Genomic DNA, 27,449 nt, shown 5'->3' with positions numbered 1-27,449 from the left:
GCATGCTACAATTGGGGGCTCAAAGGGTGTCCCTCAAAACTATCTCTATTTCTGGGGTCCCCCTTCCTCCGCCTTGTTCCTTTCCTGGCTTTTAAGTCTGACATTTCTCCAACCGCTTGTAGGGTGGTTGTTTTTTAATGCCTGGCCCAGTCTCTCCAAATGTCCCCTTTTCTGCCACTGCCGCCTCTGTCTGGCGGAGGCTGGATAAACTCCCATCCATGCCAAAGGCCCCGACAGTGGGACATCCATCACCCCTTAATAGTGCCATCCCTACCCTTTTCATCTTCCCATCCAAGAGCCAGGAGATATAGATATATAGAGATATATATATTTGAAAAAGCGAAATTGCAAGCAATTATTCAAAGGCAAAAAATAGGAGACAGAGAGAAGGTTATGGCGCTGAAGAGAAGGCGCAGAAATTGGAGGCAACTTTAGAAGTCAAAGCAAAGACCTCCAACTTTCTTCCATCCGCTTTATACGCTTTATAATAGTTGTCTGGACATAACTTGATGCAGCCTTCTTATGTAACAGAGATGCTAAGAAATGTCTTCACTGAATTGCAAAGATGCGTTAACAGGACACCAGCAAGTGCGCCCAATGCACATCGGGACCAATGTTTCTCAGTGTGCAATGCATGTCGGTGCATAATGTTCCTTGCTACACAAACAGTCATCACTGCATGATGCACTTCGGTGCATTGATGTGCATTGCACACTGATACACACTGTAAATCGATACGCATTGTAAAGTGGAATGTGCCTCAAGGCCCCAAAGTGCATCATGCAGTGTTGTGTAGCAACAAACATTATGCACCGACATACATTGCACACTGAGAAACATGGGTCTCAATGTGCATTGGGTGCATTTGCTGGTGTCCTGTTGTGCATCTTTGCCTTCTTGCATGGAGGACAGATCCGTCTACGAATTCATTCAAGGCTTTTATCTCCAGCCGAAGTGATGCACAATCAGCGAAAGCACTTCCATACACTTAATGGGCCACTAAAAACCAATTGTAAACAGTCCAAGCTCCTCTTTTTAAGAAGCAAAGCATAAGCGCTTCTTGTTTTAATCTCCAAAGGCTGGGTGAAATCGGCCAGCCTGACCACTCTTGGGAGAAGGAGACCTGTTTTAATCGATCGATCAGCAATCTATGCCAATGAAAGCCACCTTCCTGAACACCTTGGTGCCTGAGACAGAAGGGAGAGTGGGTCCTGAGGGGCTCCAAAAGAAAGATGTTTGGATTTTTCCTATCTCTAAGCACTCCAAATGGAGAGGATGTTTCTAAGCTGCCTTGTTTCTATTGACCAAGCTGTTGTTCAATGCGAACCCAATTAAAAACGGGGTTAGGCCGGCGGGTGACCCCCCCAATCCTTCCTTGTCCGCTTCGTCTGACGCCAACCTCCTCCATCTCTCCATCCATCCATCCCTCTCTTTCCACCTCCACCTTCTTCTCTCTTTCTGTCTTTCCTCCATGATAAATCTGAGCCCTCCTCCAGAACAGACGGTTTGGAAAGACATATATTTCTCTCTCTCTCTCTTTCTTTCTTTCTTTCTTTCTTTCTTTCTTTCTTTCTTTTCCCCTCCCTCCCTCCCTCCCTCCATCCCTCCCTCCTTTTTTCCCTTTTTTCACTTTCAGACCAGTTTCTCTGAATGCCAGGACTGCAAATTAGCTCTTCGGAGAGAGAGGTCACCTTACATGACCCTCCTGTCGCTGAAAGATTCATTTGGAGACGGAGACGGACGAAAGATTCGTCCTCCCTCCCTTCCGCCAAGGAGCTTTTAATCCAACAGAAAAAGCTATCCTTTCCTTTGGTTGCATGGCGTTTGGACATGGTGCATTTCAATGTATTTTAATGCTGTCTAATGTCATAAGCTGCCTCGATCCAACTGGAGAGGCAGGTTATAAAGAAATATGATGATTATCCTTATCGGCGGTGGGTCCTGGAAACAACTGAATTATCCGAGGTTTGTTTCCAGGACCCACTGTCGATAAGGATAATGATAATAATAATATCCCGCCTCTCCAATTGGATCGAGGTGGCTTACAACATTAAACAGCATTGAAATACATTGAAACCCCAAATAAGGATTAACATCGTAAAAACCTTATAACCTAAAAACCCATCCGCCCTCAAAAAATCTGCAGATGCTCAAGTCCCATTAAATATAATGGCACTGTAAAATGGTAAAATCAAGGCATTTTGGAATTTTATATATATATATATATATATATATATATATATATATATATAATTACATTAATATAAATAATTTTTATTAGTATTATTATTGGTCCTAATTTGAACCCTATTACGACTCTTGGGGGAAAAAGTCACCGAATGCTGCTCCTGAGGTTGCAAAATTGTCCGCCTCTTTGGTGCAGAATTGCAACCTGTTGTGTTTTTCCTCCATCTAGGTGCAATATTGCATCTCTGACTTAATTCCCTTTTTAACCCATGAAAGATCCATTTATTTTAATGGGAGGTTTCATTTTGCAACCCCAGCTCCTGGAGGGTCTCTGTCCCTCTCTTCCTTCCCCTCGGCTCCCAAAGAGTTAAGGCATCCTTTTCCGCATAGCGTCTGGCTACTGACCGCAAAGTTACCCTCGCATTACGGAGGCGCCCCACGCCGTCCCTTGCGTCCGGCTCATTAGGGAGCGCAAAATCCCTCTCCGACTAAGCCGCCCACCCAGGACCCCCATCGAGAGGGGCTTGCTGGCAAAGAGGACCAAACCCGCCTGGCAAATCCTCATTAGAGGCCTTGGGTTTTTGGTGCAGGGCTTGGTGCAGGAGAGGAGCGTCTTCCCGCAAAGGACTATGATGCATTGCCCAATGCAGCTTGGTTGCAGAATCGTAGCCCTCATTCCCACTGCCTTTTAAACCGGATCACAAATCGGTTTGAACCCAAATGACCCTTCATTCCCATTGCCTTTTAAACCAGATCGCAAACCGGATCGAATGACCCCAGTCCCCACTTGAATCGATTCGCCGAAGCGATTCGGGGAGAGGGGGTGCCACGTGCCAGGCCCATTTAACCCGCACTCTTTTTGACACTGATTTCCGCCGCGTCTTTTTGATAGATCAATTCCGTGCAAGTGTGAACACCAGATGCGGATCAGGATCGATTTAAATCCGCCCGTTGGTCCGTTTTGAACTGATTAGTTCGTGAATGCGAATTGCAAGTGGCTTACTTTGTTTTATTCTGCAGCAAGAAAATGCGATTGGGGCGAAATGGAGTGGAAACCATGTCGAATCGATCCATCGATTCGGATCGCAAACGGCTTTTTTTGCAAGTGGTAATGAGGCCATGGAAGTGCAGACGGCACCCCAAGGGTCATCCAGTCCGACCCGTGTTCATCAAGGCAGGAAAACCAGTTTTGGAACTGGTTTATGAGCCAGTTGGTAGCTACCATTTTGAATGCATGACTGACGTCCAAAAATTGAGAGGTATCAGATCAATGCGCAAGGCTTTCTCTCTCTAGAATAGCAACTTTGGTGCAGCACATCAATCATCTTTCGACATTGTGTTGATTTCCATTTTGCAGAAAGGTCCCAGTCCTGACAGTCTGCATCCACACTGCAGGATTAACCCAGTTTGGGACTGCTTTGGCTCCATGCAATAAAATCCTGGGAATTTGTTGTTTTGCAAGGTATTTAGCCTTCTCTTGGATGCTGCGACGGATTACAAATCCCAGAATTTCGTTGCATTGAGCTGCAGCGGTTAAAGCGGTGTCAAACCGTGTTATTTGTGCAGCGGAGACACAGCCCAAATACAGGGAAAAACTAATTGCAACGACACGCTAATAAAAACCTATCCCAGTTCTTAGACTAAAACTACAGGGGGAAATGAAATGAAATATTCATCCATTTCTGAAACTTCCAGCTTTGCAAAGTGCGAAACATTGAAAATCTTTCAGACCTAGAACTCTTCGATTTTCGGGTTTCGCATTCTTTGCAAATCACTTTGCCTCCCTTCCTTTGTTTGGAGGACTTAAACTGGGTTTTTGAAATGCTCCACAGATGTTTTTTATGTCCAGGAGAATTAAGCTTTGTGTAAAAAAAGAATTAATTCGTATATATATATATATATATATATATATATATAATTGCAGCTCCTTTACTATAGTGAATCATATAAATCTGCAGATTAACAACTTCATTAATGATGCGACTCGGGCGAAATGTCAGTGCTGAAATCCCAACTGAAGCCAGTCATTTAAGGACGTTTTTATACAAACGAATGTATTCAAGTCGCCCCCTTTTGATGGCGGATTTCCAACTTAATTCATATTGAATTGATTTTCAGGAGCTGGTTCCCATCATCCCAGGCTTTAGCTGCAACTAGAATTAGGTCCGATTGGTGTCTGATGGGGTTTGCAATGAGTTTCCGTGGGGCTTCTATCTGTCTAACTATCTAACTGCTTTATTTTGGTGGAGGAGAGATATATTTAATTCCCATCAACACACACTTTAGTACAATGTTTGTTGTGGGTCCCTTGTGACCTGCATTTGTTAAAAACCCATTGATCTGAACCTCCGCAATGCAAAGCATGCCTTCCGTTCCTGCCGAAAATAATACACAATGTTGGTTTCGTTGTTAGCTGTTGCATAGTCAACTTTGACTTATGGGCTTGCAAATTCAGGGCTCAATGGAGTCCAGGTCCCATCATCCACAGCAACCAGGGCTTGCTTGACAGAGTCTGTCCTACCTCCAGGTCCCATCATCCACAGCCGTGCTCCAGGGCAAATCTGACCAAGAAAACCCTAGAGCCAACATGGCCCCAAAAAGCCCAAAACTGGGGAGATTTAGGCCAAGTCACACTCTCTCAGCCTCAGAAGACAGTCAAATCTGTTGGAAACCCTTGCAAGAAAACCCTAAGAGAGGGTTCCTATAGAGGCCAACATGGTGCAATGGTGGGAATAAAGAGCATAAACCAAGGAAATCCCAGGATAAGTTCGCCATTAGAGTCAGTTCTTCTGACTGTTTCTGAGTTTTTTGTTTTATTATAATTTTTAAAATTATAATAAACTTCCAACTAAGAGGATGGAGAGATTGGAGATCAACTCAGATCTTTGGAAAGAGACCAGTTTGCCCAAATCTTTCCGAAAAGATTAGCCACCTCAAAAGATAAGCCACCTCAAAAAACGAACAGCTCAGGTTTTGCGTTGCCAGTTTTCTCCCTGCAAATATTGCTCCGTATGTCGGGAGCGATTCGAACCAGTTTCCCTCCTGTTCGCACGTCAAAATGACAGCAAAACCACACACACACAAAAACCTTGCAAAAAATATATATATTACCCCCACACTTTCCTGCCTGCCACTTTTTCCTATTCTTGAAACATATATACATAGATACATATAACCGCCCACTGCCTCTGCCCTGTTTTTACTAACCATTTTAACAGCTGTTAATAATTTAATTGCACTTTATTATGGGAGGGTTTGGGGATACAATGGACGATGAGACATTACTAATTGTTTTAACAACTGTTAATAATTTAATTATATTTTTATTTGGGTGGATTTTGGATGCAGTAGACGATGCGGCATTTATCATATGCGTATTGTATTTTATGGATGTTTTGTCATCAGCCGCTTTGATCCTTTTTGGAGCAGCGGGGTACAAATAAATATTATTAATTATTGTTATTATTACATATGTATACCCAAAATGCTCCAAAATTGTCTGCAGGGGCAGCTTTCCGATGCTTCGCAGACTTTCATTTCATGCGCAAAATCATTAAAAACATTGCGCATAAAACTACCTTCAGCTATGTGTATATAAGGTATATATGAAGCATAAATGAATGTTGTGTTTCATAAAACTACCTTCATCTATGTGTATATAAGGTATATATGAAACATAAATTAACGTTGTGACGTTTTGACCTGGGCCCCGTCTCCAAGATATTAAGTATATTAAGTATATGCAATAGGTATCTTCAGCCAGATAGTTAACAATGGCTTTGTTTAGTTTTGTTTTCTCGAAGCCAAATCTACCCAACGTTTGAAACCAGTGATTCCCAAACTCTGGTCCTTCCAGGTGTTTTGGACTCCAGCTCCCAGAAGCCCCAGACATCTTGATCAATGGCCTAGGATTCTGGGATCTGAAGTCCAAAAACACCTGGAAGGCCAGAGATTGGGAATCACTGCAATTCTTTGCATGTTGCATTTTCTCATTTCTTCTTACCACCAAGCGGACATTAAAACCTTCTTTCCTTTTCCATTACAAATCCAAGCACTCTGTTTAAAAATAAAAACGTGGAAATGACATTTTTGAGACGGACGCTGGATGCCAATACGCAGCAAGCAACAAGTGTGGCATATAATCTGGGTTTATTTTAATTTTATAAATAGTATGTTTTAATTTCAACCTCTTTGTGGAAAAACAAACTGCGCAGCCCCTCAAATCCCTGGTCTGAGAAAGCTATTCACAGTCATTTCTTCCAACGTTGGGATTCTTTGCGTTATTGTTGTTCATTCCTAGGGAACCGTTGCCTTGTCCCCATCAAAAAAGATCACAAACATGCAACATTTGGGTCCCTTTTGTTGGAAAAAGTAACTCCCAGGCATACAGACAAATGCCCCAAAGAGTTGTATGTATTTTTCCATTTTGGCTGAAGAGGCTAGTCTTTTCCCCCCCAAAGTTGGGCTGAAGAGGCAAGTCTTTTTTCTTCTTCTTCCCCAATTTGCCTTGCAGAGGAAAGTCTTTTTTGCGACCGCTCTTCCTCCCCAGTTTTGCCTTTTTATTTATTTGATATTTTTAAAAAAACGATTTATGCACCAACACAAAAGAGAGAAGGTGAGAAAGTGTATAAGGGTCTCATTGCACAATTGAGGCTCAGAAAGTCACAAAGCTTTCCACAACTCTCGCATCACATCAATGTTCCCTTCAGAGCCAGATGTCGGCACACCATCCAAAATATATCTATATCTATATATAGATATTAAAAGAAAAATTCACCCGAAAGGAATTCCATACAAGACCGCCGTTACACATATTATGGGCCCGAGATTTTAGAATCCGTAATGTCCTTAATATTTGCAATATAAATCATGGTTTAATTTTCTTTTTTTTAAAATTGTCCAAGTCTTAAGCTTTTCTCTGTTTCGCTCGCGGCGGCATAAATAACGAAAAGTGGAAGAGACGCATCTCCGGGGAGATAAATGAAATGAAAAAAATATGGAACTTGGCAATGTGCTTCCAATTCACCTAAAGCAACGCTGGGTAACCTGGAGGTGGTTGGACTACAACTCCCATCATTCCATGTTGAGCACATTTCATGGACAGTCTGATACCTGGATGATGCCCGGATGACCAACCGTCGGAGCAACAGCGCAAGGTTGGCTCAAGTGTAAAGTCCGGCTCACCCGACGTTGGGGCCACGGTTGCGGAGGAGACCCGCACTCGCATCACTGCATGGGGATGTAGGGCCAGTTGAAGCTGGACCCGGAAAGAAGCATGTCCCGGATGAGGGTCTCGATGGGGGTCTTGCCCACCAGTCGGACGAAGAAGAGCTGCTCGATGACGGGGGCCGAGACGATGCGCAGTGAAGGCAGGCGCAGGAGCAGGCGCCCGAAGCGGCTGGGCTGGCTGGGGTACTGGTTCCGGACATACTCCTCCAAGGCACACTGCGACTTCTCCTGGACACTCTCCACGTGGCACAGATCCGTCAGACCCACCGCGTCTACGAGGGAGCAAGCGGGGGGCAGAGAGATTATTCGGGAAACGCAGGAGGCGGAATTTCGCCCATCTCGTCTCTGCCTACGAAACCAGGCAGCAAAGAATTTGGCTCTACTGGCAAAGGGTTCAATGATGGGAACAGCAGTCCTAACCCCTGCATAGGTTACCCAGCTCTGTTTTAGGCCATTTGGAAAGATATTGTAACTATATAATTCTTCAAGACTATACAATTCCCAGGATTAATTTGGGAGATTTGCTGGGTCTGCCGGCAAAGGGAAGGATGATGGGAGTTGTAGTCCAACCACCTCCAAGAGAGACAGCATAGGTTACCCACCTTTGGTTTAGGTGATTCAGAAACACGTTGCCAAATTTAATTCATTTCTGTGGTTGGGTTAATACTCTTTTGTTGTTCCTTCAAGTTTTCTTGGCAAATCTAGGCAAGATTTGTTCAGAGGAGGTTTGCCATTGCCTTCCTCTGGGGCTGAGAGACTGTGACCTGCCCAAAGCCACACAATGGGTTTCATGGCTGAGCTGGGATTCGAACCCTGGTCTCCAGAGTTATAGTCCAGCACTCAAACCACTGTGCCATGTTAGATCCCTATATAATTCCAGATTAACTTGGAAGATTTGCTGGCCAGCTTTTGAGTCCGTCTAGTCATTAAGAGCCTAGTCCTCATTGTCCTCCATGCTGAGAATTCAACCAGTCAAATTTAGTTTTCTTTCAGTCTGACATGGAATTGGCGTCTCAGAAATCTCTGCAGAGAAACCTAGTTGTCTGCCAGATTGAAATTAGTGGTATGTTTTTGTAGTTCAGGAAAGTAGTCAGAGAAAGCCAACGTTGTGCAGTGGTTTGAGTCTTGGACTATGACTCTGGAAACCAGGGTTCGAGTCCCAGTTCAGCCATGAAACCCACTGAGTGAACTTGGGCAATAAAATCCCATTGTAGGGTTGCCTTAGGGTCACCATATTCATAAACGACTTGAAGGTACACAACAATAAACATATATACCGCCCCCCCCCCACACACACGCATATACTCCCTCCACATTCGCTGGGGTTAGGGGCACAGGACCCCTGTAACATGGAAAAACCACAAATAACCAAAATACTATGTTTTTACCTGAGAGAACACCTCTCTAGGAATCTCTAAGTCCTCCAGTGCAACTCTGTGGTCAACATTGACCATAGACTTGCGCCGGAGGAGCTACAAATGCCTACCGGAGTGTTCTCTCTAGGAATCTCTGGGTCCTTCAGTGTGACTTTTGGTTAAGGTTGGCCATAGAGTTGTGCTGGAAAACCCAGACATTCCTAGAGAGAACACATTTAATAAGATCCATGAATGATCAAACCCGCAAAAGTCAAAGCCACAAATGTGGAAGGACGAGTGTATGCACTACATAAAGCTACATCTACTACATGGCTACTTTCCACAATTCCTAGTCCAGCAGGTCCAGGCTTGCACACAGACAAAACACTAACACCATTTTTTAGTGTGCATTTTTGGCGTACTCACCCGGCGTGAAAAGCGCGATGGCCTTGAGGCAGGAATACTCGGCCGAGTCGACATGGAGGGCCTTCAGCTTCTCCACTTGCTCCTGGAAGACCCGGATGTGGTCCATGAAGGCTACCACCCGGTCGGCCGACATGGGCGAGGCGTGGAGCCCGGCTGCGGCCAAGAGCGGCGCCACGTGGAGGGGCATGGCGCACTGGGCCGCGTTGAGGACAAAAAGCTCGCTCCAGGTCATGCGCAGCAAGCAGACCTGGTCAGCCAGCTGGAAGTCCGGGAAGAAGGGGATGTTTTTAGCCCATTCGATGGCGCTGAAGAGGAGCCGGGCAGCCAGTTCGCAGATGTTCTCGATGCCCATGATGTTGTTGGGCTGGAGGCACTGGGCGCCATAGCGGGAGGTCGGGTAGGGCTCTGCCCGGAGAAGGAGGGAGATGAAGCCGGTCAGGTAGGCATGGCAGTTGTAGGGGTCTCCGTTGGCCAGCGGGTATTGTCCGGGGCTGGGCTGGGCATGGGCCATGCGCCCCCGTTGCACGGCTGTGGGAAGGAATAGAGAGAGAGCATTAACAAAGCCCTGCTTTTCAAGACAAGGGAAGTCTATTCTGGTCAGGTCAGTTCTGGGCATCTCATTTTAGGAAGGATGGAGATGTATCTTGGAGGTGGACCATAGAAACTGGAGACTGGGTTCACCTCGTTTCAGGAAAGATAGAGACATCTTGGAGATGGACCATGGAAACTGGAGACTGCGTTCAGTTTTAAGGACCTCATTTTAGGAAGGATTGAGACATTTTGGAGATGGATCATGAAAAGTGGAGACTCTGGGCCAAGCCGTAAGATCTGGCAAGCCAACCCATGTGGCTTATGCTACAGGCCCAGAAGTCAGTCAGCTTCTTTTACAGCATCCAAAAGACAGTGTTAAGGTACCCCCTGAACGCAATCCATGACTGAATTAAATCGCCAGAGCCCCATCTAAATCTCAGAAGCTAAGTAGGGCCATGCCTGGTGCTTGCAATGGCACCATTCCAACGCCAAGTAAAAAGCTAGAGCCCAGGTATTTCCATCCCAAATCTACACAGAGGCTTGGTTTTAAATGGCCTTAAACTGGGCTAACTGGTTGCAAACGGTTTCCTTGCGACCTCCCCTGTGGTTTAATATGCTTTCGGTCTGTGTCTGAGGAAGTAGACTTAATTCTACAAAAGCTTAGGCTGCAACAGTTAAGTCTCAAAGGTTCTACAAGATCCCTTTGTCGTCTGTTTCAATAATTCTTTCTCTTTGAAATCACTCCCAACCATTTAGATAGGTTTTACTGCATCCCAGCTTTCAGTCCTTGGAACGACAGAGGGACATAAATATTTCAATAAGTGGAATTAAACCTAAATAATCATAAGGGGAGGGGAGGGGAGGAGGGACGGAATGAATGAATGAATGAAAATAGGAAGGAAGGAAGGAAGGAAGGAAGGAAGGAAGGAAGGAAGGAGAACAGACAAGAGAGAGGAGGAAAAGGAAAAGCCAAAGTAGAGGACAGGACCCATAATTCCTTTGCCAAGAAAAGGTGATGAAGGCTAGGAAGAAGAGGGGATGCAGGAGGAAGAGGAGGGCATCCAAGAAAGACCCCTTCCCTCCCGGGGCGACCCACCTTCGCGGCGCATGCCGACCTTGAGGCACTTGGTGAGGCGGCAGTGCTGGCACTGGTTCCGGTGGTGCTGGTCCACGGGGCACTGGCGGCTGGCGCGGCACGTGTAGCTCAGGTTGCGCCGGACGGAGCGCTTGAAAAAGCTCTTGCAGCCCTCGCAGGTGAACTGGCCATAGTGCTTCCCGCTGGCCTTGTCCCCGCACACCAGGCAGTCCACAGCAGCCGCCGAGGATGAGGATGAAGCCCCTTTGCCTTCGCTGTGGGTCCCCCCGGGGGTCTCTTGGGGTCCAGGAGGGGCAGGGAGGGCAGGGATGCCCGGGGGAGCCCCAGAAAGCTCCTCCTGCCAAGGGGCCACCACCAAAGCCATGCTCAAAGGGGCAGGGAAGGGAGCACTTTGCTGGAAAGACAAGGGAGGGCCAGGAGGGGAAGGATGGAAGAATGAAAAGTGTGAGAGAAGAGAGAGAGGAAGAAGAGAGGGTGGGGGAGAGAAGGATGGAAGGGAGGAAAAGTGGAGGAGAGATGAAGGAGCAGAGGAGGAGGAAGAGAGGATGGGGAGGGGAATTTAAGAGGCTGAAATGGAAGGAGGAGGAGAAGAAAGGGAGGGAAGGATGGAGGAGGGTTTGGGATGGGAGAAGAGAAGAGAAGGGAAGGCACAAGATGAGAAGGAAATGGATGGGAAGGGAAGAGATGAGACAAGATGAGAAGAGAAGAAAAGAGAAGAAAAGAAAAGAAAGGGAGACAGAAGGGAAGAGATGAGAAAAGATGAGAAGAGAAGAGAGAGAAGGGAAGGGATGGAAAAAGAAGACAAGACAAGGAAAGGAAAGGGAAAAGAAGAGAAAAGGAGAGGAAAGAAGACAAGACAAGGAAAGGAAATGGAAGAGAAGGGAAGGGAAAGGAAAAGAAAAGAAACAAAAAGAAAGAGAAGAGAAGAGAAGAGAAGAGAAGAGAAAAGGAAAAACCCTGTTGCAGACCAGAGTGGGGGGAAAGAGTGGAAGCAAAAATGGGAGCTGTCTTGGGAGTAGAAGGGAGAGAAGTATTCAGGGACAGAAGGGAAGGCGGGAGGAAGAGGGGAGGAAGGAAAGAAGGAAGAAGGGAAGGGTGCTGGAGGAGGGGAGGAAGGAGGGCTTTGGGAGGGGGACCAGATCCCTCTCAGAAGGGGATGCTGGGAAGCAGCGTGGGAGGGAAGGAGGGATAGGGTCAACCAGGGGCAGGAGGAGAGGAGCCAAGGAAGGGAAGAATGGAGGAGAGCAGAAGCGGAGGAGTGGGAGAAGGGTCAGAGGAGGAGGAAGAGAGGGATGAGGAACGTGGGGGGCCAGGAGGGGAAACCCAGCCACTTTCCTACAAGGATTACATCATTTACATTCAGGGTGGTGGCTGTCTTCTATCTTCCTTTCTTCCTTTCTCTTTTCCAAGACTGAACAGAAACAAAGAAGGAGTGATCCTTCCAAAATCCCCAGAAGGAGAAGAATCACCCGCAGGACAAGAAGCGGCTGACCACTGCCCCATCCATGATCCTTGGCTGAGTTTGGCGTTCGCCAATAGTCTCTCTCTCTTTACTTCCCAAAAAGAGAAGAGGAAAGAAAAGCAACCAAAAAGGAGAAATACTCCGAACCAGAGGAGCCTTGGTTTGGTGGAAGTCCAGCAAAGAAGGTCAACTGGGGATGGTTTATGTCTCTCTCTCTCTCTCTTTCTCAGTCTCTCACTCTCTGCTTCTTGGTGGCCAAAGAGCCAAGAAAGGTTGCCACTTCGGAGCTGGCACTAGCCGCCAACAAGGCGCCAAGGAGAGGGAACGATGGGGCCAAGCCATGCTAACGCAAGGAGGGAAATGTCTTCTCCAGAAAGCATTCAAAGTCCTGGTTTGGCAGAAGGAGGGAGGAGAGGAAGGTGGAGAAAGGATGGAGTGGAAAGAAAGAAAGAAAAAAAGAAAGAAAGAAAGAAAGAAAGAAAGGAAAAGAAAAGAGAAAGGGGTGGGCAAGAAGGGAAAACAAACAACATTAGACGTTTGGCTCCCGATCCTATAAAAATTGAGTCCTCCCCCCAATTTTATACAATTGTGTATAATACTACACAACATACAATTCATACAATACATATATTCATGCCCATATATAGCTATAAACACATATAGATAATGATATACATATAGCTGTATATTACATAACCTGAAGAGCGGGAAAAGCGAAACCTTACTGATCTATCTAGCCATTCGTCTTCAACTTCCTTGTCCATTTTAACTGGGGGCTGCTTATTTTAAGTGGCCTTTTTCAATTTCAGTGTTGCTGTTGTCATTTTGAAATGGGTTTGCTTATTATCTTCATTGGCTTGTTTTAAATTTTAAGGGCGGTTGGTGCTTTTTAAAACGACAGCTTGGTGAATGTAAATGAATTCGCAAGCTGCCTTTGAGTCTCATTTCTGGGAGAGAGGTGGAGCAATAATAAAAAATAAAAATTCATTCATCATCGTTATCATCACCATTAGCAAATAATAAAAATATATTATTATTATTATTATTATTATTATTATTATTACTACTACTACTATTATTGGTTCTGGAAGCCATTAAAAGGTGTTTTGGAAGCCATCCCAAATGGATGAAGAATCAGAATATAGCAATGAGAAAAGGATAAAATAAGGGAATCATCCCCACCCCAAAATATTAGAAGAATTGCCCCGCTCCCAGTGCTATTTCCATGCATTTTCCCATATTTCTAGCATTGTGGTAATGTACAATTTAAGCGTTTGGCTTAATAATAATCAATCAAATAAACAATCTGATTGATGGATGGATTGATTGGTAACATATACTTTGAGTTGCGCTCTTACAATATAGGAGTTTAGGCGTCCCAAGAAAAGCTTGACGAAAGCAATGCAAACGTAGCGAAAGGGAGTGTTTCCTTGAGCGTTTCTGCAAAGCTGGAAATTTGGGAAATGAATAAAATCTCATGGGAGGGAAATCAGAAATCTTCTTTGGAGAGACATTGCCTTCATTCCCGACCCTTATATATTCAGAGTCATTATTTTGCAATTGAAAAATGGTTATTTGCAGCATGCCCAGCTTCCTAGCATCCTTGGATGGAGCTCTTGGTGTTGCAAAACTCAATAGCTGGTAGTACCTACTAGGCTTTGAGATCATAATGTCTATTTTCTTTCTTTCTTGGCCAAATGCCTCCAAATGCCGGACCCAAAAAGAGTCCAGAGTTTTCAAGGAGGGATAAATTTGACTATAACTCCCTTTTCGGTGGGCTTTTTTTTTTTTGGGGGGGGGAAGAGACAGTCCTTGAACAGAGGAACGAACGTGTTGCCCTTCCAAATAAAAAATTGCATTGGCATTTTAAAATTAGTTTTAAGGTAAGGGATAAAGGGATATGCCATCTTTAGTTATGTATGTGTTATGCATTTATTTAGGTATTCTATTGTTACCTGGCTTGATCCTTCTGGAAAGGCAGGATATAAATAAAATCTATTATTATTATTATTATCATCATCATCATCATCATCATCATCATCATCATCATCATCATCATCTCCATTTTCCAAATTTTCAAACACTCCAGATTTTGAGTCCATCCTTTGCTGCATTGGCATTCCTTTGGTCATGCTTTTCTAGGGATGCCTAAACCCCATTTCTCAAAAACGCAACTCAAAATTGCATGTTGTTGCGATGCTGGAAATTTGAGGGACGCAGATGACGGGGTCGAGAACGTCCCCCCAAAATTTCCCAAACGTTCGGACCTGTGTGAACTGTCTCCAAACAAATGAAAGAGGCGAACCTCCAAACTCCGGCAAACTCCACTTCTTTCTCCCTTGAAGTCTGGAACCGACAGGTATTTGGGTTTTTTTCCTTTCTTACCCAGAAGGAGAACCTTTGTCCTAAAAAAGAGAGAAAAGTCATATTCTTTTTTGCTCTTACATATTATATATATAATCTATCAGAACCGAGAATCTTAAAAGATGAATTTGTGTTTTATACTCATCGATCTCTTTGGAAATGGCTTTCAAGAGGATAAATTGAATTTTTGGGGTGAAAATGCAACATTTGGAGAAGAGAAAGAGTGAATAATGCATATAATAATAATAATAATAATAATAATAATAATAGCTTTTCTGGATAAGTAATAAATCCCATTCATAACCCTACTAATAAATCTTATTCCAGGATCGTCTCCATAAGCTGCGTCTGTCCTTTCTCCCTTTGGAAGAATAATATTCTTTTAATGACAATTATCAACATCTAAAGAGAAGAAATGGTGTCTTTTAATACCTATCTTGCTCTACTGTACCAAGAGTGGATTTATTCCTAATAAATGAAATTACAATTAGAGATGATATGATTCGCAATCCTTGCTGCTAATTGCAACTGGGGCAATTTTTCTTTTGCAGATATCCACCTTGTTGCTGTTCAGCATTGCTGAACGGATATTTGTCCAGAGGCTATTTTCTTATTAAGACCGATTGGTTTTATTTTATTTGCTTGCTAAAGGAAATAAGTATTTTAGTGAGCAGCATTTTATAGCTTCTGAAGTTACAGACTTGGTTCTTCCTATTGCGTTTCTGTGCCCCGATGTACATTAAAATCAAGTTTTCCAAAAACGAAAAAAGGAGTTAAATTAAATTATTGTTATAAACCACCTCAAATGCAAGACTATAAAAGTATTAACGCCATCCTTGTAACCAAATCATGACCGTTTAAATCAAATCCACATTTTGGGCTCAGAAATTCCAAAAGAGAACCTATTCACACTCATATATTTTGGACCGATAGATGGATAGATAGATAGATAGATAGATAGATAGATAGATAGATAGATGATAGATGATACAATGGGTAGATGGAAATAGATAGATAGACACATGATATGACAGATAGATAGATAGATAGATAGATAGATAGATAGACTGATAGAGATATAGATATAGATAGATAGTATTATGGATGCATAGATAGATGGTAAGATAGATAGATAGATAGATAGATAGATAGATAGATAGATAGACAGACAGATAGACAGACAGACAGACAGACATTATGGACAGAGATAGATAGATAGATAGATAGATAGATAGATAGATAGATAGATAGATAGATAGATAATATTATGGATAGATATACAGCTAGATTAATGATATGATAGATAGATAAATGTCTTACCTACTCCTTCTCTTTTACTCTTTCTCCTTCTCTTCCTCCTCCTCTTTCTCTTTCTCTGTCTCTTGCTCCTTCCTCTTCTCTTCCTCCTCCTCCTTCTTTTTCTCTTTCTCCTTCCCTTCCTCCTCCTCCTTCTCTTCTTCTTCTCTCTCTCTTGCTTCTTCTCTTTCTCTTTCTCCTTCTTTTTCTCTTTCTCTTTTCCTTGTCTGGGAAGCGCTCTCTCACTCCAGACTGAGTCCTGTCTCCATCTCTTTGGGGGGAGAAGAAGGAGAGATTGCAAAGGAAAGGAGAAGGAGAAGGAGAAAAGGGCGAAGGGATGCTGGGCCAAGAGAGCCAAAGGATGCGCCAAACTTTTTCCCAAGAAAGAAGAAGAACAGAAAGAAGCAGAGAAAAAAAGGGGGGTGGAGGTCACGTGGGGGTTGGAGGGGGGGCAGAGGAGGGAGGGATCCTATTGGCCCCCTGGGTGAAGGGGGCGTGGCCTGGGCAGGGGTGGGGGAGGCAAAGCCAAAGGGGTCCCCCTCCCCTGCCCATCCCTCCTTCCTTGCCTTCTCTTACCCTTTCCCTTCTTCCCCTCTCTTCCCTTTCTCCTTCTCTCTCTTTTCTCCTTTATCTGCCTTTTTCTTTCCTCCCACCTTCTTCCCTTCCCTTCTTTCTTCCTTCCTCTCTCCCTTCCTTCCCTAGTCCTTCCTTCCTTCCTTCCTTCCTTCCTTCCTTCCTTCCTTCCTTTTAAAGACATTTTTCTCTCCTTCTTCCCTCTCCTCTCTCATCCTGCTTTTCTTTTTCCTTCCTTCCCTTGGTTCACTTTCTTCCCTTTCTTCTTCACCTTCTCTCTCTTTAAAACTCAGCCTGCCCTTCTTTCTTTCTTTCTTTCTTTCTTTCTTTCTTTCTTTCCTCTGTTCCTTCATTTTTCTAAAGTGACTTTTTTTTTGCAAACCTGGAGGCACCAGACTTCTGGGAGTTGTAATCCACAAAGTGTACCTTTTTCCAAAGTGACTTATTTTTACAAACCTAGAAACACTAGACTTCTGGGAGTTGCAGTCCACAAAGTGTACCTTTTCCTAAAGGGACTGTTGCTTTGCAAACCTGGAAACTCTAGACTCTATTCATATATAATCCATCTTTCTCTCCAACTCCAAAACCCAAAAGCAACTTCTCTTTCCTTGGCAAGAATAAAGGCCAGCACATGTCCTCCTCTTTGGAAAAGGCAGAGGGCAAGTCCTGGCTTTAAATCATCCTGTTTTTGCCGAATAAAAGTTCACAAAGGATGGAGAAGAATGCTTTGAGAGGATGGATGGCCCTCCAGACTCCATTGGCATCCCTCCCTGGGCTCTGCGTTTGTACGTTTTTGTATGTTTGTGGGTGTGTTTGTGAGACCAGGGCAAGCGTCGCCCTCCGGTCAAGCTCAAAAAAGAGGCATAATTTACAACCAGATCGCACACTTGGAGTTCACACTTGGAAAGGGAAGGATTCGTTTTCTAAGGACTCCCGAAAAGGAAGACAATTTTGGTCAAAGAAGAAGAAGGAGGGAAGGGGAAAGAGTAAGAAAGGAAGAAATGGGCATGGAACGGGGCACAGAGTCCTGGGATTTGGGTACCCACAACTTGTTGTTGTTGCTGCCGTGTGCCTTCAAGTTGTTGCCAATTTATGGCCAGCCTAAGGTGATGCTTTTACAAAGTTTCCTTGGCAAGAAGGGGACTTCAACCCTCAGAATCCCTGATCATTGACTAGGGATACTGGGATCTGAAGTCCAAAACAGCTGGAGGCCCAACCTTTGTATGGCAAGACCTCAACTTAGGCCGACATCTTCCATGGTCTGTGCAGACAGGCCAGGAGCATCCCTCCGACCCTCCCAAAATATAATAATAATAATATAATAATAAAATTTTATTTATATACCGCCTTTCCAAGGATCAAGGCGGTTTCACAACATAGCACATATCAACAATAAAAACCATTAAAAACATCATAACAAATCATACAGTAAACAATCTCACGCTAGCTCAACAATGCTGCTAAGAGGGAGAAGAAGAAGGGGGTACATCAGGGGTCATCAGGGGTCAGGGATATGCCTGCTGGAATAGGTGTGTTTTTAGCCCCTTTTTAAATTGTTCCAGCGAGGCGGCCGAGCGGAGCTCGCCGGGAAGCGAGTTCCAGAGCTTGGGGGCCGAGGTAGAAAAGGCCCTCTGTGTGGTGGTGACATCTAGCCTCTGGAACCCTTAACAATTGCTTCCTGGCAGATCTGAGTGTGTGGGGCGGATTGTATGGAGAGAGGCGGTCCTCCAAGTACCCTGGGGATATCAAATCCTTTGATATCCCCCCAAAGCAACTGAAAATGGATCCCAAAAAGGGAAGAAGAGACAAAAAAGGATGGAGAAGGTGGGAAAGTTGGCCTGGGAAATCCAGGATGTCAGGGTGGGAAACGTCAGCCCTGTTCGACCCCAAAACCATGCGACCCATCGTCCCTGTGACACCCGACCCTCCTGTTTCCTCGCTCTGGGAAGGAGTCCATTTCCCGGCCAGAATTATAGCCGCTCCTGGCGTCACACGGACAGATTGATACGTTCCTGTGCTGACCTCCTGCGCTTTCCTTCCCGCGTCTCAGGGCCCCAAAGGGAGTATCTGGGGATCTGCTTTTTCCCTCCGTATTGTTTCAGAAGACCCCGATTTGAACCCAGGCCCCAGCCCTTCCCTTCCCTCCAAAAGGGGGTCCCCAAAGGTTAGGCCGGCCGGAGACGGGAGGCCTGAGAACGGCTGCTGTCGGCAGAGAGGACCGTCCAGCCATCCAGACACAGCTGGACTCATGTTGGCCCTATGGACAAAAGGCCTATAAATCCCTCTGTCCTCCTTTGCTCCACTCAGGTCTTGCAAACTCAAGTCTCTCCATCATCAATGCGGTTTTCCCTTTAAAGTCTCCTCCACTTTACCAGTCTTTTCTAGTGAGTCCTTTCTTCTCATGACCAAAATATGACAGCCTCCGTTTGGTCATCTTGGCTTCCAGGGACCATTTGAGCTTGATTTGATTCCATTTATTTTGTCTTTTTGGCCGTCCACAGCATCCGCAGATCTCTCCTCCATGTTTCCAAAGGGTTTGTATTCTTCCTATTTTTGTCCACCGTTAAGCGTTCACAACCCTACATAGAAAAGGGAAATCCGATGGCGTGGACCATCCTAACCTTTGTATTCAGTGATATATGTTTGCACTTGAGGATCTTGTCCAGTGCCTTTCCAAGTCCTCCTTGTCTCCTGATTCCTTGGGATGGGTCTTCAGATTCAAGGGATGGAAAATCTTGAACTATTTCAGTGTCTTCTTTTGCAACTGAGTGTTTATCGTCTTAAGCGCAGCCCCTAAAGCCAATACATTTATTTAAATTTGGAAACTTCATCTGGTCCAAAGAGCTGCAGATGGAGCATCAAACCCAGTTGGGTAGAAGACACATACACAACTCTCTGGTTGCAACATCTCCATCAGTTCCAAATTCAAAGTACTATTGGTCACCTACAAAAGCCCTAAACAGCTCAGGTCTCGGCTATCTAAAGGACTGTCTCTATTAGCTAAACAATGTCTGTTGTGTGTTCCCCATACAATCTGTTTGCGGCACTTTGGGCCAAAACCGCACCCAAAAGGCCCTTCTATACTGGGCCAAAGTCTGCAAAATTTGCAAAAACCGAAAGATCTTCACCTGCTGGGAGTATGGAGGCTGCCAGTCTCCAAAGTTTCTACCAAAGCCTGGCCAAAATTATAGCCAGTCCTGGCGTCAAGTGGATGGATTAATACATTGCAGGTACCTTTGGTGGAATTCAGGAGATAAGCCACCAAAAAGGCCTTGTTATCTCCTGAATTCCCACCAAAGGTCCCTGCAAGGATGGTTAGGATGGAGAAGATCTGCGGAAGATCCCAAAGCATGGCCACTAGGCTCATGTGGGGATATAAAGTTTTTCAGATAGCATGGACTTGAACCTTATTAGGGTCAGAACTGACCCTTTTGTGCCCAGAAACAGACTGGTGGCAAGTGAAACATTGCACAAGGGAGTTGTGTTCTTCCTGTAAACCTTTGGAGACGATAGGGCCAGAGTTCTTGAATGGCAGCCCCAAATATGCCCACTGCAAAGACCCCCACCACACCCCTCCAAGTAAATCTCTCCGCACATCTGCAACATGCGCTGGATGTTTTTGGAGAAGGGAGGCGAGGGGAGAGCAAAGCCCGGCTTGGGGGTGGGAGGTGGTGGATGCTGGGGGAAGGCGTCCGCCCCACAGGCCTCTCCTTTGGAGGGATGCTGGAATGCGAAGCATGACCGGCCGTGTCAGGCCCAGGGCAAGGGAGGTTGCGACCTTTGATGGGGAACGGCAGCCGGACAAGGGAGGCTCTTGTTTGGAGTGCCAGCAAACAAGGGAAAAGCTCTTTTCCAGAGGATCGTGTGGGGAACAGAGGAGGAGGACAAGGGGGTGCGGACGGGGGTCATTGCGCAAAACCAAGGCAAGGATGGACCCATGGAAACACCCAAAGCCTAGTGTCTTTTTTAGGGCATGGTTTCCATAAAGGTGCCGGACTGTTTGCAATTGTTCAAGTGCTTATCGTTTTAACCGTTCGGGTTGCGTCTCCTTGATCCGCAATCCCGATATTCTCCAAAACTTTTCTCATAGGCGGCTGACGTTGTGACACCTTTGCTTTCTGGAGGGTTCGACATACACAAGCTTTGTCTCGTGCACAAAATTATTTAAAACGTCGTGCGTAAAACTACCCTTTAAACTGGATCACTAATCGGTTTGAAGCGGTTTAAATGACCACGGTTCACACTTGAAGCAATTCAGAGGAGGGGGGGCACACACCAGACCCATTTAACCCAAAGTCTTTCCGACGCCGATTTTTCCCCCGTGTCTTTTTGGATAAATCGATTTTGTGCAAGTGTGTGAACCGGATACAGATTGGAATTGGTTTAAATTTACCCTTCGGACGGCCAGAGTGGCTCCATTTTGGATTGATTCGTTCGTCAATGTGAACTGCAAGTGGGTCATTGTATTTTATCTTGTAGCAAGAAAATGCGATCATGGCAAATATGGTCTGTCGATTCGGACCGCAAAGGGATTTATTTGTAAGTGCGAATGTGGCCCAGGTGTTTGTGAAGCATCTATCCCTGAATTTTGCTATTGCAACTCCAAAGTTGCAATAGGGGATGATGGTTTGTAGAGTGGTTGCAATCCCAAAGAGGGACTTTCCAAAGCCGCCCTCCCAAAAAATAAACTGGGGGAGGAGGGGAAGGCATTGACCCCTGGCTTGACGAACATTGGCCTGGACAGACCTCACCGTCCGGTGACCTTCCCTTGCCGTCCCTCGGTGCAAAGCAAACACTGCAGCCATTCAAATAAAAGGGGGAAAGAGGGGGGGTGTCTTTCAAGCAAGAGAAGGCTCTGGGGGTCAAGGGTGTCCCCTGCCACTCTGATACTTTCTGGCAGGCGATCTGCTTTCCAAAAAGGCCTCCTGCCGGCCAAAGGGGTGACCCATGGTGACCCTTGGCAGATCTTGGGGGGAAAGCCTCCAAAGACGGGGTCATGCCTTGGTCAAAGGAGGACGAAACCAGAGCCAAAAAGAGGAGGAGGAGGAGGAGGAGGAGGAGGAGGAGGAGGAGGAGGAGGAGGGAGTAAGAGAGAAAAGAGGAGAAGAGAGAGAAAGGCATAGAATAGATAGACAGACAGACAGACAGACAGACAGTTGCTGAACCAACAGTCCCATCCCACCTCTGTTTAAAGGCCTCCAAAGGAGGAGAGACCACTACTTTCCCAGGCAATTGATGCCTCTCTCAAATATCCCTTAAATGCCAGGAGGTTCTACCTAATGTTCAGGTAAAAACTGAACATTTATATATATATGTATATATATATATATATGTGTGTGTGTGTGTGTGTGTGTGTGTGTGTGTGTGTATAGTGTGTGTGTATGCACAAAGTATTTATATATATATATGGGTTTAGCATACCTTGGAGAGAGAGAGATACATAGATATATATACACACACACATACAACTTGGAGATACACACACACACACACACACATGGATTCAGCGTACCTTGGAGATATAGATATAAATATGCACAAATACATGTATAGAAATATGGGTTCAGCATACCTTGGAGACATATATATATATATACACACACACACACACGCACGCGCACTCAAACATAAAGATATACATCTATATATGGGTTCAGCATACCCATATATACACATACACACACATACAACTTGGATATATATGGGGGGGGGAATTCAGCATACCTTGCAGATATAGCTATATATACATACATGCAGTTACATAGATAGCTCTAGATAGATAGATGAGTTCAACATACCTTGGTGACATCTCTTTTGCAGTTCGGACTAAAACCCAAAGCGGACACATCATTCCGGTTCAGGCAGAGGCGCTGCCAGCTGCTTGAGATTCTGTTGGGGGGAGAGAAAGAAAATGGAGGGTTGGCCCCACCTGGAGCAAACTCCATCTCCCTCCCTGCCGTTCCCTGCCCTGCCCTCCAAGTGCCCCATCAAAGTGAAGGGTCCTTTTGCCCCCCTCCGAAAGGGCACACCTGGCAGGTCAGGGGTCAAAGAGGGCAAGGCAGGACTCCCAGGAATGTGCCCCTGAGCCTTTCATGGCCTTTCATTATGGGCTTAACGGGGGGCAGACCCAGGCATTTGGGCCCTGGGCTACTCCTGGCCTCCACCTGGCCATCCAAACCTCCACACTGGGATGGCTGAAAACAATTGTTATTACTATTATTATTATTAGTGTGTTTTATAAGTTTATTTTAATGTAAGACGCTTCAATCGTTTGGAGGAGTGAGATATAAATTATTATTATTATTATTATTATTATTATTATTATTATCCTGCTCCTCCAAACGATTGAAGTGCCTTACATTAAAACCCATAGAACACAAGAACAACATAATCACATTATAACCCTAACCCTAACCCTCCCATCAATCATAACAAAATAACAATTCAATTATCAATGATTAAAAACAACCATTAATCATTAATTATTAAGTAACAAACAATTTATTGGCTATAATAGGGATGGAGAGAGAGAGAGAGAGAGAGACCATTGGAAGACCCAGCAGCCCCAGCAAAGAGAGTTCTCCCCAGTTACTTTTCCCAATGGGGAGAATGAGGATGGTGAAAAGGAAAAGGGACTATAACCCCCAGCATCCAAATGTCTTCCCCATGGCAAGTGACTTTTTTAGAACTATATCTCCAGCCACATTCCCCAGCATTCACAGTTAGTGCTGGCTGGTGGATACTGGGAAATGTAGTGCCAACACCAAGTAGCCTTTCTAGCATGGCAATTCTCAGAATCTCACTGCCACATAATAATAATAATAACAACAGCAACAACAACAACAACTTACTCTCTGCACGATTTCTCAACACCCGACCTAAGTTGACTCCAAAGCTCAGGGAAGTTGGTTCTTTGGACTACATCTCCCAGAATCCCGCTAGCCAACTCAACCAGGGGATGCTGGGATTTGTCATTTCGATGGGCAGAGATGGGCAGATTTGGACATTTGGATAGGCATGGATGCTTTGCAGAAGCCTTGACCAACCTCACGAAGCCCCCCAGATCCACGTTGGACTAGAACCCCCATCATCCCCACTGTGTTTTGCCAGTTTGACCAATATAACTATTTCTATTTATTACTATATCTGTTTTAGGATAAGGGTGCCACCTGGTGGGGGAAATGGCACACAGCAAGCCTGCTTCCAAAACACTCAACCCAATTTGTTTCCTATCTTCTATATCAGTGTTGATTCTTAAAATCCTTATTGTCCAAACCAGCCCTGCATTTTGGGTGGTTTCTTTGCTATCTATGCAGTGGGAAACCTGCAAAAAGTGACTCTGCATCCCATCAAAACCTGACTTTCTCCATGGAAAGCCTCAGCATTCCCAGCATGGCAGCCATTTCAGGACCAGAGTCAGTTCCTTCCATGGGAGCACCATGGACAGCTGCCATCTTCTCCTCTTCATGGACCTTCCCCACTTAGGGCTGATCAGTGTTCGATTCCCAGTTGAACCATGAAGCCCACTGGGAGGCCTGAAGCAAGTCACACTCTCTCAGCCTCAACCTCCTCTGAGCAAACTTTGCCAAGGGGTTATAGGTTCGCCTTAGGGTTGCCATAGCTTGGGAAAAGACAACAACAACATAAGATAAATAGCATGGCGCCCTAGTTTGAGTGCTCCGCTACATCTCTGAGGACCAGGGTTCGAATCCCTGCTCAGCCATGGAAACCTTGGGTTTGCATCAAAGGGAGGTAAAGATGGACCCCTTCTGAGCAAACCTGGCCAAGAAAACCCCAAGATACGGTTGCCTTAGGGTTGCCATAGGTTGGAAATGACTTGAAGGCACACAACAACAACAACAACAACAACATGGGAACCCACCTTGGACAAGAAGTCACACTCTCTCAGCCTCAGAGGAAGGCCATGGCAAACCTTCTCTGAACAAATTTTGCCAAGAAAACCCCATCTGAATGACTTAAAGGCACACAACCGCAGCCATTATGTTGGGGACTTTGTGGTTTCATGAGCATTTTAGCCTTCTCTGTCTCTGGCGCCACCACAAACTACATATCCCAGGATCCCGTAGCATGGATGCCGGCTAAAATCAGGGTCAAACTGAATTATTTCTGCAGTGCAGATGCAGCCGGACCCACAAAGCCACACATCCCACAGCATGGAGCCACGGCAGATAAAATGGATTCAAACTGCATTAGTTCCATGGTGCAAATGCAGCCAGAGAAGGCTAAATACCTCCCAAAATAGGACAGAGCTATGAGAGTTAAAGCGGAGTCAAACCGGATTAATTCCACAGTGCAGATGCAACCTTTGTGTGCGGAGTTCTTCCAAACATGCTTCTCAATAATCTATTGTTTATGATGCTCAATCAGAGTTGCCACCTTTTGCGACTCCTTGTTAGTTTTCATATAGATATAGTGAAATATAGCGTACCTTGGAGAAAGCTCTTTCTGCAGTTCGGACTAGAATCCAAAGCAGGCACATCTCTCCGGCTCAGGCATTTGGACGAAGACCCAAAACGGACCACATCCTTCCCAACCCGCTTCTTGGTTTCACCACAGGAGGGGGATGCAGGCCATCGACTGAGGTTTTTCCTTGAAGAAATGAGTCAGAGGAATAAATATGCATCTCTGTTTACTTACTGACTTAACTTAATGATGCACTTTGCACATTTCTAACTGGTCTTTCAGGACTTAAAAGCTCCTCTCTGGAGGAACAACAAACACAGCCCCATACGAAAGCGGCATAAACAATGCAGGAGAGCATAGCAATCCATGCTCCAGGGGTTTGAGCGTTCGAACCAGCATGGGCATGGGGACATTTGGATTTCTCAACATGTTCATGAGTCGACAGGGAAAACAATATAAATCCAGGTAGATGCGTAACGCCAGGGGAAAGGGGAACTACATCTCCCAGAATCCCCAGCCAGCATGGACATGGGGATTCTGGGAGTTGGTCGTATCCTTTCGCCTATTTCTTGTAACTTTCTGCAAAAAGACTGATCTCATGCTGCAGTGTTTATATTGCAGAACGAATGCGGAAAAACAATGTGCCTTTATAGCAGAAACAGTCCAAATCTGGTTTACTCTCCGATTATACACACACACACACACACACACACACACACACACACATTTTCTGAGCTTAAAAGGTTCCTAATAGTGGGAAAGGACCCTAAGGGTCATTTAACCATGGAGAAATAATGCAAAATAGAAAATGAGCCGGAGTGCATTATACTTTTAAGCCCTTGTCAGACCAGCTAACCTCCGGCCCAAAATATTTCATACAGATCAGAAAACAGAGGGAAAGCGTCAAGCGGAGTGACCCAAAGGCTTCTGTGATTTGGAGAGCTTCCCCATCCAGGAGTAGTCTAGGTCTGAATCTGGGGGAACTGGAGAAAGACCAAAGAAAGAAACGTTGCATTTCCTTCCGGCTCATGCGCCTTTTGGAAACATCTGGTCCTCGGCGGTGTCTTTATGCACAGACAAACAAACACAGGTGGCTGATCGCTGGTGGGAACCGGAAGCTGGGCTGTGTCCAGTCCTCTCTGGCCTCCTCCTTCTCCGGCCGGCTGCTCATCTCTTTTTACAAGGGAGAATTTCTGTCTATGGAGTTTTATCACACGAAGGAGATCAGGAGTTTATTCCACGAAGATCCAGGGGGGAAAATGCGTAATTACGCAAAATGATTTCACACAACGTCACACAAAACCCGTCACAAAGAAGCATTAATGCGCATCTTTTGACTTTCGGGATTTCAGCGACAATGCATTTCCGATATCACTTTGCGTGGGATAATCCTTTGCGCAATGACTGGCCATTTTTGCTTTATTTGTGGGATTCTTTAAAGGCCTCCAGAACCATAGTCAAACCATGCTGGCTTTCCGATTCGACCCCCTTTTTTCCTTACTAAGAAGTTACTTTGGGTTTGCTTTCCTGCGGAGACTTTCCTCATCTGGTGCGGAGGCAGACAGATGTGAAAAAGAGAGAGGCTTCACATGGAGAATACCTTGGATTCCCATCGCCTTGCTGTTGTCTCTATTGTTTTATCATTTTATTATTGAATGTTCTTTTATTATTGGTATTATTGGGGAATTATTATTATTATTATTATTATTATTCACATCATTTGATCCTTTTTTACCTGTGCCGCCCAGAAAATGGAGGGAAAAATCCCATTATCACAAGCCATGATGGGACTTCTCCGGCTGCAAGAGCATTGCAGTTTTCAATGCAAAAGCAAGGAAGGGATGAGTCTGGAAAATGGAAGGAAATGGAGGAGGCCTTTGCATCTGGTTGCAATGGAGGAAGATGGGAGACTTAAGAGGACTTTGGAGTGAGGAGGGGGATGTCAAGGTTCCCGCAGGAAAAAAGAAATTGAGTTTCCGAAAAGGGATCTGCAGGAGGAAAGAGAGGCCTGATCAACCTTGGCCTGTTTTTTCCTGTCTGCTTCTTCCTCCAAGATCCGTCCGGAAGAAAGGAAAAGAACAGCTGGCAAGGCGTCCCTTGGAGGGCTAACACTAACATCATCATCATCATCATCATCATCATCATCATCATCATCATCATCATCATCATCATCATCCTGACACTGGTTGCTATTGCTGTTTTGTAGATCCGCTCCAGGGACGAAGTCCAAACTTGAAAGAAACTCTCCAAAGTGCTTCAAAGCAAACTTGGTAAAGTTCGGCACACCCTAAAAAGCTCCGCTCTTTTAAAGTCCATTAAAAATGTGGGCAGCCCCTCCGAACGTCCCGGTTCGGTAAGGACGAATTTGGATTAATCCTCAGCTGCCCCAGTTTGTTGTTGTTGTTGTTATTATTATTATTATTATTATTATTATTATCCCACTTCTCCAAAGAGATCGAAGCGGCTAACAATAAAAGCATCAATAAAATATAATAGTTGCACCCCA

At 45.1% G+C, this 27,449-nt stretch overlaps 1 protein-coding gene across 7 annotated transcripts in view; it reads right to left on the bottom strand.

The window, feature by feature from the left end:
• Positions 1-6,288: 6,288 nt before the first annotated feature.
• The window catches only part of LOC149301781 (nuclear receptor subfamily 2 group F member 1-A-like), a 29,118-nt gene continuing 7,957 nt past the window's right edge, over positions 6,289-27,449 (bottom strand). Inside the window, exons 2-7 of one of the 7 annotated variants that reach the window (XM_089483800.1) lie at positions 24,969-25,129; positions 22,318-22,408; positions 15,971-16,217; positions 14,592-14,691; positions 9,198-9,725; positions 6,292-7,688 (exon numbers count right to left, since the gene is read on the bottom strand). In XM_089483800.1, coding sequence (XP_089339926.1) covers positions 7,414-7,688; positions 9,198-9,708 — 786 coding nt within the window. In that variant the 5' untranslated portion in view covers positions 9,709-9,725; positions 14,592-14,691; positions 15,971-16,217; positions 22,318-22,408; positions 24,969-25,129 and the 3' untranslated portion in view covers positions 6,292-7,413. Of the gene's footprint in view, positions 7,689-9,197; positions 9,726-10,824; positions 11,850-12,181; positions 12,355-14,591; positions 14,692-15,970; positions 16,434-22,317; positions 22,409-24,968; positions 25,130-27,449 lie in introns of those variants that run through there. The other 6 variants (XM_089483802.1, XM_089483803.1, XM_089483801.1 and 3 more) reach the window with 6 other exon arrangements.

Source organism: Sceloporus occidentalis, unplaced genomic scaffold (genome assembly GCF_023333645.1).
Source record: "Sceloporus occidentalis isolate IW3139 unplaced genomic scaffold, rSceOcc1.0.p SCAF_20, whole genome shotgun sequence".
NCBI lineage: Eukaryota > Metazoa > Chordata > Lepidosauria > Squamata > Phrynosomatidae > Sceloporus > Sceloporus occidentalis.
Note: the sequence above shows the minus strand (reverse complement) of the source record. Positions and strands in the feature narration are given on the sequence as shown.